Genomic DNA, 13,870 nt, shown 5'->3' with positions numbered 1-13,870 from the left:
GCCAAAGCTATGTGCTAAGCTATGCACTGCACTCTGGTGATGAGCTGCGGAGGGTAATTTGGACCATCTGAGGATCCTTAATGCAAGCTCAGATCCTTGCACATGTGTGATCCATGCCAGTCACATACCATATAATCTCGCGTAAGGGCCGCACCCGCGTATGGGCTGCGCCCTCTTTTTAGGACTAATAACTTTGGGGGAGAAAAAAGAGAGAAGAGGGTTGTCCATGTATTAGCTGCACTTGCCTTTGCCAAAGTGCCCGCCAAAACAGCTGCGTTAAACCACCACACACAATCTCCCTAGTAGTACATGAACTTCCTAGATAAGGCATCGCGCCTGCTCTGCCACGCCACAATTTCTCTCTGTATTAAGGGGGCACACTGGTCTTACAAACTTTTTTTTTTTGCTTTTCGACCAATCTTGATGAAACTTCATGGACTTGTTCTGTTTTGTTTAGCTAATTTCAAATATACAATTAGTTTTAATCTGAGTAACTAGTTTCCAAGTTAATTAAAAATCTTAATTGATTGTTGTTGAGAACACTGGGGAAAAAACTATTCAGCAAAAGATTACCAGCAAGGCATGAATAGATACCAGAAGTTGTGGAGAATGAAATGTGGGAAGCAGTTTTTTTGTTTAACAATCACATACAAGTTTACATCTATTCTAACTGCTACGTTTAAACTACTCCTGCTAGCCAATGAAATTAAACTACTTAAACACAAAATGCAAAATCTGCTGCCCTTATTTGACGGTTTAAACATTCAGCTTCACAGTGCAAAAGAAATGATCTTCCTAGCTGCACTACATGCTGGGATGTACCTTAGAGAATTTCGTATTCCTGTGATACTACTTGTGGCAAAGAAGTGGGGAATTATGGAAAAATTGTTATCTTTTTGCTGAAATCAGGCCTCTATAGCTTTTATAAGTACCTGGTACTGTTCCATGTACGTAATTTTTGGAGGAAAAGCTGTGCAAATCAAGAGAAAAGGGGTACCTACAAAAATGCTTTTTTTGGGGCAATTTTTCGGCCCCAAAGGCCCATGCACCCATGGCAAACCGACATTTCGCTACATTGAACACTTTGAAAACACCCTCCTGTATCCCTGTCCATGCAACATACGAATTGGAGCACCCCTGTGGACACCTTGCCTCATACCCTTTAAAACCACTGCCTTGTACGCCAAGACAGCAGCCACCATCGGGATGCATTGACACGCATTGACAGCAACCTCTGGGGAATTCCGCGGTGGGCTGCAACATACCACTGGTGACTACTTGTAGGATCTTCACTTTATTTGCAAACGAAGGCACCTTTCACCTGCCCCAGCTCCGTGTGACCACAAAAGCATCACAAGACAAGGGCACGGGGCAACCAGGGGCAGAATTCTGAGTTCTTTCTTCTGCTTCAAAAATGGCTTTGCGCCTGTTTTAAAGTTGTGACATTGTAGCTCCGGTTGCAGGGTGCCTACTGTGTGTGCAGAAACCCGCTATTGCCTTGCTAGTTTTGCGTCACACTTGCGTCAGGTGCCTACCACCAATACCACCAATCAGGATAAGGGTAACATATGGGCACGCTGGCACTCCATAATTACAAAAAATTGCGCAAAAAAGTTGCGATGTGTGTGCCTGTCTTCACATTGATCGTGTCCCACTTTTTCGCCAATTTTTTTTTTGTAATCAACAATCAGGGCTTGCTTGAAGCAGGCCCTTTGCCTGCTTCAAACGGGCAAAGTGCCTGCTCAACATAAGTGCCTGCTTGACACGGACATAATTCAGAATTCTTCCGGGCGATGACAAGAAATGCATGCCGTTCTGCAGATTCCACTTCAAGAGCGTTTGAGGCTTCTTCTCTTGACTCATTGTTGTCCTGGGGCCGAATTCGCAGGAAGGATGAAGCGGAGGCTTTTCAAACATGCATCGCTCAAGAACTTCCAATTGGAGACTTCCCTCAAAAATGACCTCTCTGCTCTGATGGCCACTATTCGGGAGATCTGAGACAGCATTCAAACAATCGGGAGATGTGGTCAAAATTCAGGAGTCTCCCGGACAATTCGGGAGAGTTGGAAGGCATGCATAAGGTTTTGGGACCTTGCCAGGTAATGGTGTGCAACTTTTTGTCCTCTTCCTTCGGTTATTCCACTATTTGAAAAACTGAAAATAAATTTCAATTTCAATATTTCGTCACACCAATGGTTTCATTACATGAACTTTCGCAGAGTTGAGTTTTGACTGTATTTGCTACGGGGAGATTGCCCTGCCCACAGAGATTTGACAGCCCTCTTGAAGAGCCACCATTAGCACTAGCACAATACCGGTATCCCTCATTGCTTCCCAAGACCCCTTTGTGGCCCCCCAGAACTTCAAAAGACCTGACCCCCCCCCCTCTCCTCCCCCCTAAATACTGCTGTGACCTGCAATATTACAATATTGATGAAGGGCAAAAAGTCTCGTAGGCAGGTTGCTGCAGTTTCTTTTTTTTTTTTTCTGGGGGGGGGGGGGGGGGTGATAAGAAAACAGACCCACCAGAGGACAATGTTGTCACTAGCTTAAAAAAAAAAAAAAAAAAAAAAAAAAAAAAAAAAAAAGAAGCTTGAATAATTTGCCAATTTAGATTTTTTTCTTTTTTCTTTTTTCAGGTGCAGAAGAAGAAGTGGGGGAGGTGCTTACTCGGAGAGCTGGCGCACCTCCTCTTCGAGCAGGTCAGCCGCGCTGGCCTGGGCGGCCTCGGTGACCATGAGCTCGGCCTCGCCCAATTTGGCCGCCTCGTCCTGCACCACCTCGTCCACCAGCGAGTGCAGCACCGACTGGATCTCCTGCGGGACACCCACCCGTCAGGGCACTGGTTGCCTCTGCCTCGGCACGTCAGTGGGCAGGCTTGCAGCACACGTCTACTACCGCTGCTGCTGCCAACCGAGGAGGCACGCCGACAGCAAATGCGGGCTTCTTATTTCCAACACAAAATGTTTCAAGCAGCCCCACCATCATCCTGCTTCGCATTTTTTGGAACAAAGCTGTCTTGTGCTAGGTCCTGATCAAAATTGCGTCTGTCTATCAGGTCGCACCGACAAAGAATCATACATGCTTGCTCCAGCATCTTGGGAAAAAAAGCACTGAAATGAGCCGCCAGAACGACTCTATGATCGCGCCACATTTCATTTCCTTGTCACAATTATCTAGTTCTCAGTGAAAGAGTAAACATTACAGAATTTCCACCAGCTGTCGATACATGGTCACCTACAGAGGAAGTATGCTTACAGAAAACGGCTACAAGTTTTTGCTCTGCCGAAAAAAAATTGTATTACAATTAATTTAGAATTGATTCCAAGGAAGCTATGTGTACGCATCTTTATTCAATCAACATAGTAAGTCAGTATGCATAACTCTATACAGCCTCGCTGGTCTCCAATCTCCCAAATGTTTTTTCAGCACTTTAAGCACCTGGTGGGAATGAAACCCATACGCAGACACATTCGGCCAAAATAGTGATGAAAGCACGAGACAAGGTTAACGCGTAAACTATCTCCCAATAAAAGATGTTGGTGGCTTCCACAAACTAAACAACTTGAAAGCTATGCGACAATTAAAACTACTTCAGTTTGCTTTTATAAAAATTAATTATGAGATACTGGCCCACAAAACCAATTAAATAGTACGAAAAACTACGTTCATGCAAATACCACATTCATGACCATAAATCAAATACAATACAGTATTTTCCCAATCAACTGCACAAAACATATGTACATCTTTACATCTTAAATTAATTCACTTTCAGCAAATGTCGTTATGAACTGCACAAAGATTTTCCAGTGAGGTGCTTTTCCCAAATTTGTCTCTCACTTCACATTTCCTCCTAAAAAAAAAAAAAGACAAAAAAGGTAAACACAGAACAGACAGGTAAACGTGACAAACACAGCGTGCTGTTCCACTTGAAATGCAAGTCGTTTCAAAAGGAGAGATGTTTTCCACAAACTCATGATCTACCTCTCTCATAAACTGCAAGGTGCACGGATCCTACACCCTCACACCCTGCAAGAAAATGGCCTGCCTTATTTTGACAACGTCATGGGAAAGAGTAAGTGCAGTGCTTGCGGGGGGTTGTGTGGTTGGAAATGAAACACGGTCCCCCCCCCCCCGCCCTGCACAGTTGACACTCACCGCATCGGAGTACTTGGGAGGAGAAGGAGGAGACGGAGGGGGAGCAGGAGGAGGAGTGACGGCTGGTGACGGCTGAGCAACAGGCTGCAACGCAGGCAGCAGCGGTGGCTGCGGTGGTGGCTGCAGCAGTGGTGGTGGCGGCTGCTGCGGCGGCATCTCCGCCAGAGGCTGCACTGCATGCTCCGCAGCCTCCCTACCAATGTACCCCTGGCCTGCAAAGACCACAGCAAGGACACATCCTCAACTCCCCACATCCTGCTGCCCTTCCTTGCACAGGTCACACCTGTGCAAGCACATGTGACCAGAGATCAACAGCATTTGCACGCATGCCCCACCTTCAGTTTGAGCTGTGGCGGCCGCACCTAAGTGCTGCCCCATCGTTGAGTGCTCTGTTGAGTGCTCCGAGAGCTGACATACCTGGTTGTGATCTTGTTCGACGAGAGATGTTGCAACCACCACTTGGCAATCAGTGTTTTAAAGGGGTGGATTTTAAATGAACCGTTTAGTGCACCATTACATGATGCTCAAGAACACCGTGATGCACTTGGTGGGAAGGAGAGAGAGAGAGAGAGAGAGAGAGAGAGAGAGAGAGAGAGAGAGAGAGAGAGAGAGAGAGAGATCAACAAGGACAAGGTGTGGAGGTACAGGGGGAAAAAAAAGGGTGGGAAGGAGGAGTTTTTGTACATTTACCTCCAGTTCCTGAGCAAAGTGAGTCTGCAAGACGACACATTTCCTCTGCACTTCAGTACAACCTCGCACTCCTTATCACGACATGCACAAGACTTCTTTTCCTCAATTAAGGGCGCCAAAGCACTGAGGGAAGGGGGGAGCAACCAAGCTTTGTGCCCTCACATTTGACGCCCTGGTCGCTGGCGTCGAACGCCGCCGGCCGCAGCATGCCGTCGAGCGTGAAGCTGTCGTGGGGGCTGTACGTCTCCTGGGGGTCAGGCGGCAGGGGACCACCGTTCACCACCTGTGCACGAAAACGCGGCGTTGTCTACCTTCCATTTCGAAGAACCCCCCCCCCCCCCCCCCCCCGCACTTGACCTACCTGCCCCAGGCAGCCCGTGCGCTTGCTCGAGACGAGCCGGTGGGCGCGTCCGACAGGCAGGCCGCCGGCCTCGAGCTGCACCTGGGAAGCTCGGTCGAGCAGCAAGGCCTGCTCGCTCGTGCGCAGGCTCAGGCTGGTCGCAAAGGCCCGCACCTCCGCCACCGAGTCAAAGCCAAGCTGCTGGCCCAGGGACTCCAGCGAGAACTGCGCCCGCACCAAGGCAGGGGAGGGGGAAGGAGAGGGGGCCCTTTTTGAAGTGCAGAACACTCTAGGGGCTCGCCTTGTAGTCGTAGCTTGCTCGCTGGACCCAAAAAGAGCCACACGGCGTTCTGTCGTAGCCGCGGTCCTCACGGCGTAACCCAGAGGATTCGAAAGCTGAGTGGTTTATATAGACATAAGCGTCCGAAACTCGTGAACCGCTGGCGCTTGTCATACAACCTCCCCGTTGTTTAGCGCAAAGAAAACTGCAGGTACATTCGAGGCAAAATGTACGTAATTAACCGGCAGCGCCCGCGTTCATTTAGTTAGGAGCACTCGTTGGGCTGGTTTTTGCGATTGTAAGCGAAAAAAAGTGGCAGTGCAACGCCGGCATGTGCGGGAGGAAAAGAAAGCACAAAAATAACAGGCGTGAGCACTGCGAAGGCGGGAAATTTGAATTGCATTGGGTGGTAGCAGTACCCGCCGCGGTGGCTTAGTGGCTAAGGCGTTCTGCTGCTGAGCACGCGGTCGTGGCTTCGATTACCGGCAGCGGAGGCCGCTTTTCTGATGGAAGCGAAAAGCAAAAACGCTCGTGTGTACGAGATTTCGGCGCACGTTAAAGATCCCCAGGTGGTCAACTAGTCCACAACTAGACCTGTGCTTGAACGACCCCTTTGGAAAACATTCTCTCTTTTTCAGCATAAAAAAAAGGGTGGCATCTAACATAAAGTCAAGCTACCGTATTTGCACAATTATAACGTGCACCTTTGTTCATTAAAAGTAGCCTTCAAATGTGTTCTTCGCGTGTTACAATTGGGCGCAAAAGTGATATCGGCCTCAAAGCGGCCAGCGGCATTGCCAAGAATGCAAGAATGCAAGTACAGTAAAACTCAATCCAATCCAAAATAATCCATCAATATCACTTAAGTGAACTTTGGCATACACATTCCTCGACGGGCATACCTTTTCTAGCTTTTATGCACATTTATTTTAAGCAAAAGTTTTCAGATTAAATTTTCTCAGGTATTTATGAGGAAGCTTACCTCCGCGTTACAATCGTGCAAATACGGTACCTACATGCGACCACTATCACATACACATTCGAGTTATAACGGGTCAAAGCAAAAAGGGCATGCGACCAAGTACAGTAAAACTTCGTCACAAGAGACACTGTTACAAGACACACTTGGTGGTTCAGTGGCCAACGTGTTGTGTTGCTGAGCACGAGGTCACGGGTTTGATTCCCGGCTGTGGCAGCCGCTTTCCTGATGGAGGCGAAAAGCAAAAACGCCCGTGTGTACGAGATTTCGGTGCACGTTAAAGATCCCAAGGTGGTCTAAATTAATCCGGAGCCCTCCACTGCGGTGCGCCTCATCGCCGGCGCTGCGTCGGCGCATTAATACCCTTCAATCAATGGTTATAAGAGACATTTAAATGAAAGCAGTGCGGTTGGTTTTCCAATGTCTGCCATGTTAGCACCATTGCACACAAGAGACCTTAGTTACAAGAGATACATTTTCCGGGTTCCTTGAGTGTCTCTTGTAATGAGATTTTACTGCAGATGGCAACAGATCCCCCAAAAGGAGAAGGGGGGGGGTAAGTGAAGGCCACTCACGTCCTCGCTGTGGTTGGGCTGGCAGAAGGCCTTGAGGAAGGTCTGGAAGGCCCTGAGGCGCACCTGGCCGAAGTAGCGGTGCAGCAGGCAGGCGGCCAGGTAGGGCGCCTGGGCGGCCAGCCGGAAGAAGCGCACGTAGTTGTTGCTGTTCAGGGCCCCAAAGGCCGCCACGGCACGCTGCACCTCCACAGACCACCGCACCCACGCCGGCAGCTTCTGCACCTGCCTGCGTGCGCAGGAGACGTCCGATGACGACAACGCCACAAATGAGGGAACGATACGCATATCCCCCACTGCAATACCAGCAGGCACCCCTCAGAAGAGAAGGTGTAAATGCTTGTGGATGACACTTTGCTCTCAATGCCCGCAGAAGAGATCTAGAGGCAATACAACCTATCGAACTCGCCAGAGAAATGCTTCTGGGGCCAACTGTGACGTTGACGCTCCAAGCAAAGGAAGAGGGTCAGCTCTCTTATAACTTCCGAGCACGAACTGTGAGCGAGCACCCTACCACAATCATTATAGGTGGCAAACCTTGGTGCGGTGCTCGAAGCTAATGTCACGCCCTCCCCCTCAATCAAGCAGTAAGGAGTGCTTTCAGGCGGGAGCTTTTAGTTGAAGTGCACACAATGGGGCCCATATTTATGCATTCTATTAAGACACGGCAACTCGGGGGGACACGGGTCTCAAAACAACCTCTTAACTTTCAAGTAAACTTTGTGAAACTTGTCAGCCTTGCTGCTTTTTCCAGCGGATTTCAAATATGCCATTATTTTTTTCAGTCACTCAATTAGTTCCCAAGATAATTAGAGATAATTAGCCATTTTCAGAGGAACAATGGACATAACAGTGTTGCTCATAGAACTGTAATCTTTATGTTTTCTAATACTATGAACCCTGGTGAGTGCAGTAATTGAAGCAGTTTTTTGATGCACCGCTTGGAACTAATTTTACAGCCCATTAATCTTGGGGGTTTGAAATGGGTACTCAAAATGGCTCCTTTGCCACTGGTGGCACCAAAAGATGAGCTGTAAAATTAGTCCCAAGTGATGCATCAAAAAACTGCTTCGATTATCGCATTCACCAGGGTTCATAGTGTTTGGGACCAGTGTCCCCCCCCTTAATAATAAATCACATTTACAAAATTCTCGTGGGAGTAGATTATTCAAACTGTGCCAAGTGAAACCATTTGGGCTGCACAGCTACGATGGCGTGTGCCCAGAGTCCCTTCAACCAATCACAGACACGCACGTCAGTGGTCACCAGCAGAGAGCAAGTGGAGAGGAGGGGCACCTGATGGTGTCGCCCTCGTTGAGGTGCAGCAGCACGTCGTAGGCACGGAACTCGGGCTCGTTGGGGCAGCGCAGGCCGCGCAGGGAGAGATCGTAGTAGAAGTGTTTCAGCGTCTGCAGGCACTTGGCCAAGTTCTCGTTGTTGATCTTGGGGTCGAAGGCCGACAGCTCCTCCTCACACAAGGCCGCCGCACAGTGGATGTGAAAGCGCGCACACTGCTCCACCAGGGACACGCATGTCTCGTCGCACAGGTGCTGCTGCGTTATGTCCTGCGTGCAAGGGGAGTTGACAGGTTCATTCGGACCCCACGGAGCTGATCGGTCAACGCACGCCGATGACTTTGGTCTGCCTATTCCCTCTATCACAAGTACGGCTGCTGAAGTCGAGAATCATATGACTGGCTTCGCAGCTTTGCCACTGCCACCAGTTTGTGCAAGGGATGCAAGAGCTCACAAATGAGGCTGGCCACTTGTGGCCCCTCTTTGCTTGTTGCCATCTTGTTAACAACCGTGTGATTAACTAGCGTCAAAAAAATGCTCCCAGAAACTGACAGCCGCGAGCAGAAGACGTCTCTTGCAACTGCACCGAGCACATGACAGAGTTTGTGTACCCCATACCGTGTTTTCTGGCACATACCCTGCCCCTGTATATAATTTGCATTTCCACTTTCAGCCCACCAGAAAAAAGAAAAAAAAAATTGCATATTGCCCACACATTTGATACAGGAAAGGCTGCACCAAAGCTACTGCTCAAGCAACACATCACATACTATGCAGACAGAAAGAGCGTATATATTAGGAAGTAGAATACACCAACTGCAAGGCAAAAGTCACAATTCACTAATGCAATTCAGCTGTTAGAGTGCACTCAACTTGTTTCTTCTTCCTAATCCTTGTATGTTTTGTGCAATCGCTGCCATGGAAGGCTTGGTCAGTGCTACTGTGTAGGAGTTTCACGGCACAACGCGCACTGCCAAGAAGCTGCACTAAAGGAAAAACCCCGCGTATTATCCGCCCCCCTACTTTGCCACTGAAATTATCACATTTTTGGTGCGGGTTGTACGCGTGAAAATGCGGTACTTATGACAACCGTGTCACAATGTGTGTACTTTCTAATGTGTGCATATGGCAGCGTGCTGATTGCGCGCCCTCTTCCCGGAGGACGCACCTTGCGAATGGCCCGCGTCCGGTTCCAGATGAAGTCGTACCACTCGCCCACAGAGCCCCCCTGGGCCACGGAGCAGTCCATGAGGTGCACCAGCAGGTAGTCCATGGTGTGGCGCAGCACGGGCGGGGGCCGCAGCTCGTGCGCCAGTGGCTCTTCCTGGTCGGCCGACGAGCGGCTGTACTCCTTCACCATGCGCGTGTGGTCCATCACCCCGTCACTGCCCGGCTGGGAGGAGGGGAAATGGGGGGAAATGTCACATTAACACTTCTACGCCCTCACGGACACAGACTAATAGACCGATGAGAGGGAGGCACAATTAATTTATTGGGCGAAACGCCTGACTGAAGGGACCAGGCAATGCGGGCGCTTGGAAGGCAGCTTCTAGAGATGGCGGGCAGAACCAAGCATATCAGAACAGGATGCTTGGGCACCAACGCCATCGTCATCAGTCTAATGGGCTGTCTGCCGCACGCGGAACATTACCTTCAAAAGGGGAATGCGTGTTGCTGACACTCCCAAACGTGAGGCACATGCCCCAAGAATGTGATTGTCCCAGTATCTATGCGACAGTATTATCCAATGCATGGTGGCAGCAGCACCTCAAAGGGGTTTCGACCTTGCACACACGAAGTAAACTAGCATAGCCCTTTGTTAGATACACTGTTTGTACAAAGTAAGTATGAACTGCAGTTTTATCGCTATGCTTAGCTGGTCTCACGGGCAAGGCCCAGCATTGCAATGGCAGCAATGGCTGGGGACAGGAGTCACAATTTCTATACTCCTGAGCCTCCGTGTCCGTGTTTTATGTCAACACTTCACTAATATCTGCACTGGAGACCTCACTCTTGATGGTGAATTATGCAAAAACCTGTTTACGCTACACTTTCCAATTTGTTTCATTAATTATAGAGGACATCTACACACTACATTTTGGCATGCAGAAACTTGAGTGGTTTCTGGAACGCGAACAAATAAATAGTATCGCGGCTGGTCTAATTCCTTCTAAATGGCAAAGGGGGAAGGCGGCGCAGCAAAAGGCTAAGTGGCATAGCCAACAATACAGCTACGCAGAAGAAGCAGTTGTCATTTGCCTAGCCTCATTGCTCGCAATGAGAAGCGGCTTTAAGGCCAAGTCAACCTCAACCCAGTGTAAGGCAGTGCCTTTTGCATGTGATGATCCCCCCCCCCCCTTCCTCGACAGCCTTCACTCCTTGTGCAGGCATTTTGTGGTGCTGTGTGAGCAGCCAGTGGTAGCGAGGCTCGTGTCACTTACCAGGACCTCGAAGGTGGAGAGGCACTTCTTGTCGGTGCGTGAGTAGCGCTCTTTCTCGGGGCACATGTCGGGGCAGGTCCCCCTGGTGGCACGTGCCGTCGCAAGGTCACTCTGCTTCTCCAATCCTGGGGAGGCGGTGAGGGGCGCACACTCAAGACACTGCCTCTGCGCCAACAACTTCACCCCAAAAAGGCCACCACCAAAGCTTGGGCAACACCACACAGTGTTCGCATTTCCACTTCACGGAAGCTCACGAGGACATGGCCTAGGCCTCCCATGTTGGTTGTTAGTCGGACAGGGCCAACTGCTTGTCAAACTATCGTTCGCTTTTCGGGGAACCTGAAATGCTGTCCGAGACAAAGCCTTCTGGAGGGGGGCATTTTTTGAAGGCCTTCTTGACGCCCAGGAGTTTGCTGCCTACAATGTGCTCATCGGATCCAAGCTGTGCACGGGCCGGGCTAGGAAAAGTGCCATATTTGTGCCACCCGAAGTGTTGGCAGGCAGCAGGTCCCCTTTCAGCAGAAGAAAGAACTGTCTGTCCCCATTCTAGGTGGCCCATTGTGTTCAACGAAAATACGAAGCGTTCCATTTTTCTTGCCACCGTAGCATAAAAGCAAGCAAGCATTGAACGGCAACGCCACTCAGTGATGAGGGCCACGTCAGCATTCTAAAAAACTGATTTTCACAAAGCTCTAGCATTAGCTATGCCGCACACATGCGCAGCCCTACTACAGTGAATGTGGATTTAGCCTTCGATGAATTCGGTCCTAGCTGCAAGGTCTACGACAGCTGAAGCCGGTTCCCTGCCCACTCATCCTAGCCTTTTAGGCAAATGGGCCATAATTCGGTACCAACACTGCTTGCCAAGGTGGCCGCATTCGGATCAGCTCCACTATGCTGACTGGCGACCAGCCATGGCAAAAACAGACAAACATGGGACAAAGAAAAAGGCTCATCCCAGCACTAAACCAGCGTGACCATTACGTGAATTATTTTGGTGCAACTGCTGCACAAGTGGCAACCCGACAATCTCGCCCTCCTACGATTATTCCACCTCACTCCTTCTTAAAGGGGCCATGAAGACCAAAACACGTTTGGTTCATTTTAAAGATTGCCTCGTTAGGATCATACTGAAACCACTTTTAACATAAACTTTGCTCAAATAAGCTACTATATAATTAGAAAAAAAGGGAATGGCCATGCAACCCACCAGCTCATTTCCCGCAACAGAACCTATGATGTCATATGTGGAAGCTCTGCAATTGGCGGAGGCCGGCCAAACCAAACGCAAATTAGGCAGAGCTTATAAGCTTGGTGAACAAGCTATTTGCGCTTAAATTTAGGGCACACTCTTTTTATAGTAGTAAGAATGGTGGGTAAACAGTGCCAGCTACGAAAGTGCACGAAAACATAGAAGTACCGATGCGTACTGCTGTTGGTGCTGCGCGCACTATGCTTGTTTTGGTTGCACGGCACTGCGGCGCTTGGGAGTTGTCTCACACGACACTGGCCGATTGGCGCAAGCGACTGTGTCTCCTGTGACCATGTCTGTCGAGCGAGCACCACGTTCCCCGAAACGATTATTTTCTACCTTAACAAATGCAAGCCAGGTACAAATACAGTTAAAAAAAAAAAAAAGAGCAAAGGCAGGAAACGACCCTTCATGGTACGGTGGCGCCATCTACAGTATAAACCGGTATATAGGTAGCGTTTTTTCCCAAAAAAATCCGCTCGAAAGTCACCCCTTGTCTTATAGCGCTCATTGGGAGAATGTAATCCGTTGTCTGGCAACAATGTGCAACCGTAGTCTGTCGCCATCGCCCTTTGTGTTGGACTGCTCTCTCTCACTATCAAGCCTTTATTTGCTTTTCTCTTTTCTCTTATTTTTTGTCTGTTACTTGTCTTGTGTGTGCGCGTGCATGCATTTCTGTATGTGTCTGCTCCGAGATGAGTGGCAGAAGTCGACGCCAGTTCACCGCTGCGCTTAAGCTGAAGGCAATTGAGTCGCCGAGCAGAGTGGGAATATGGCGGCACAACGCCAGTTTGGAGTTTCGGAGAGAAGCGTGCGGTACTGGTGGTGGAGCCAGAAAGCTAAGCTGTGCGCGTGCAACCCCCGGAACAGATCGTTCCGTGGACGTCAAGCGGTGCACCCCGTGTAGGAGAACAAAGTGGCGGACTTCGTTCGGGAACTTCACTCACAATCGCTGCCGATTTCAGCGGAGGCGATCCGCGGACCGGCTCCGCGAACTGTACAATGTATGAGTGGATAGCCGGCGACTATGAAAAGACATCTACAGGCCGGCTGCGAAGACCATTCGTCGCGACCGTGTCAAGCTGGGTGTCCTCCTCTTGTCAGTCGCTGCCCGACGACATGGTTGCACGAGCGTTTAGTAAGTGCTCCATCAGCAACGCGCTCGACGGCACTGAAGATGACAGTGAGAAGCAGTCATCCTCGGACGACTCTGACAGCTCGGACGAGTGACTTTGGCAGGCATAATGAGTGGTAGTGGCGGACGGGTATCGAAAATAAATATAGACATTGTGCGTGCGCTTCTGTGCCGAATTATTTTTTTTTGTCAACTTTTCCCACCTCAAGGTAGGGGTTCGACCTATTTGTGGTTTATACGGTAGGTTGACTAACGGTAAACAAGGCTCTGCAATTGGCTGCACAGCAGTTCCTGTCATGGCATTGAATATGTCCCGAAAACACATGATTTGGTGGGAGAACCAAAATTTTAACTTACACTGATTAATTTCACAGTTAATAATGCATCGCTTGCTTCCGGGGACACTAAACGTGAAATCTTTCGAATGAAGGAAACTTGTGTTTAGTCTGCATGGCCCCTTTAATACATGGAGGTGCAGGGCCCCGCTTTCATCCCCCAAGCCTGCATACCACCCTGTCAACAGTCCTTTAAGGGGGCAGTTGGGTCTTTGGGGCCGAAAAACGGTAAAAAAAAAAGCGTTTTCGAAAAAATGGCATTTTTGGCCTTCACGGTTATTTTTCTATCAGTCTGTAAATTTCCTCATCAAAAGGAACCATATTTTGTATTTATATAATTATAATACCATTTTAACTCTTTCGGGACCGCTCCATAGGCCATCGATCACA

General features: G+C 49.2%; 1 protein-coding gene across 2 annotated transcripts in view; it reads right to left on the bottom strand.

Moving 5' to 3' along the window:
- The window catches only part of Xmas (RRM_XMAS2 and SAC3_GANP domain-containing protein xmas), a 62,288-nt gene that overhangs the window by 35,983 nt on the left and 12,435 nt on the right, over positions 1–13,870 (bottom strand). For both annotated transcript variants that reach the window (XM_077684072.1, XM_077684073.1), the window contains exons 7-14: positions 10,759–10,883; positions 9,486–9,710; positions 8,319–8,587; positions 7,026–7,251; positions 5,213–5,416; positions 5,014–5,134; positions 4,162–4,373; positions 2,671–2,816 (exon numbers count right to left, since the gene is read on the bottom strand). In XM_077684072.1, coding sequence (XP_077540198.1) covers positions 2,671–2,816; positions 4,162–4,373; positions 5,014–5,134; positions 5,213–5,416; positions 7,026–7,251; positions 8,319–8,587; positions 9,486–9,710; positions 10,759–10,883 — 1,528 coding nt within the window. The remainder of the gene's footprint in view (positions 1–2,670; positions 2,817–4,161; positions 4,374–5,013; positions 5,135–5,212; positions 5,417–7,025; positions 7,252–8,318; positions 8,588–9,485; positions 9,711–10,758; positions 10,884–13,870) is intronic.

This window comes from Haemaphysalis longicornis, unplaced genomic scaffold (genome assembly GCF_048455015.1).
Source record: "Haemaphysalis longicornis isolate Haplotype H1 unplaced genomic scaffold, Haemaphysalis longicornis Haplotype H1 scaffold_9, whole genome shotgun sequence".
NCBI classification, from domain to species: domain Eukaryota; kingdom Metazoa; phylum Arthropoda; class Arachnida; order Ixodida; family Ixodidae; genus Haemaphysalis; species Haemaphysalis longicornis.
This window is presented reverse-complemented; position numbering and strand designations above follow the sequence as displayed.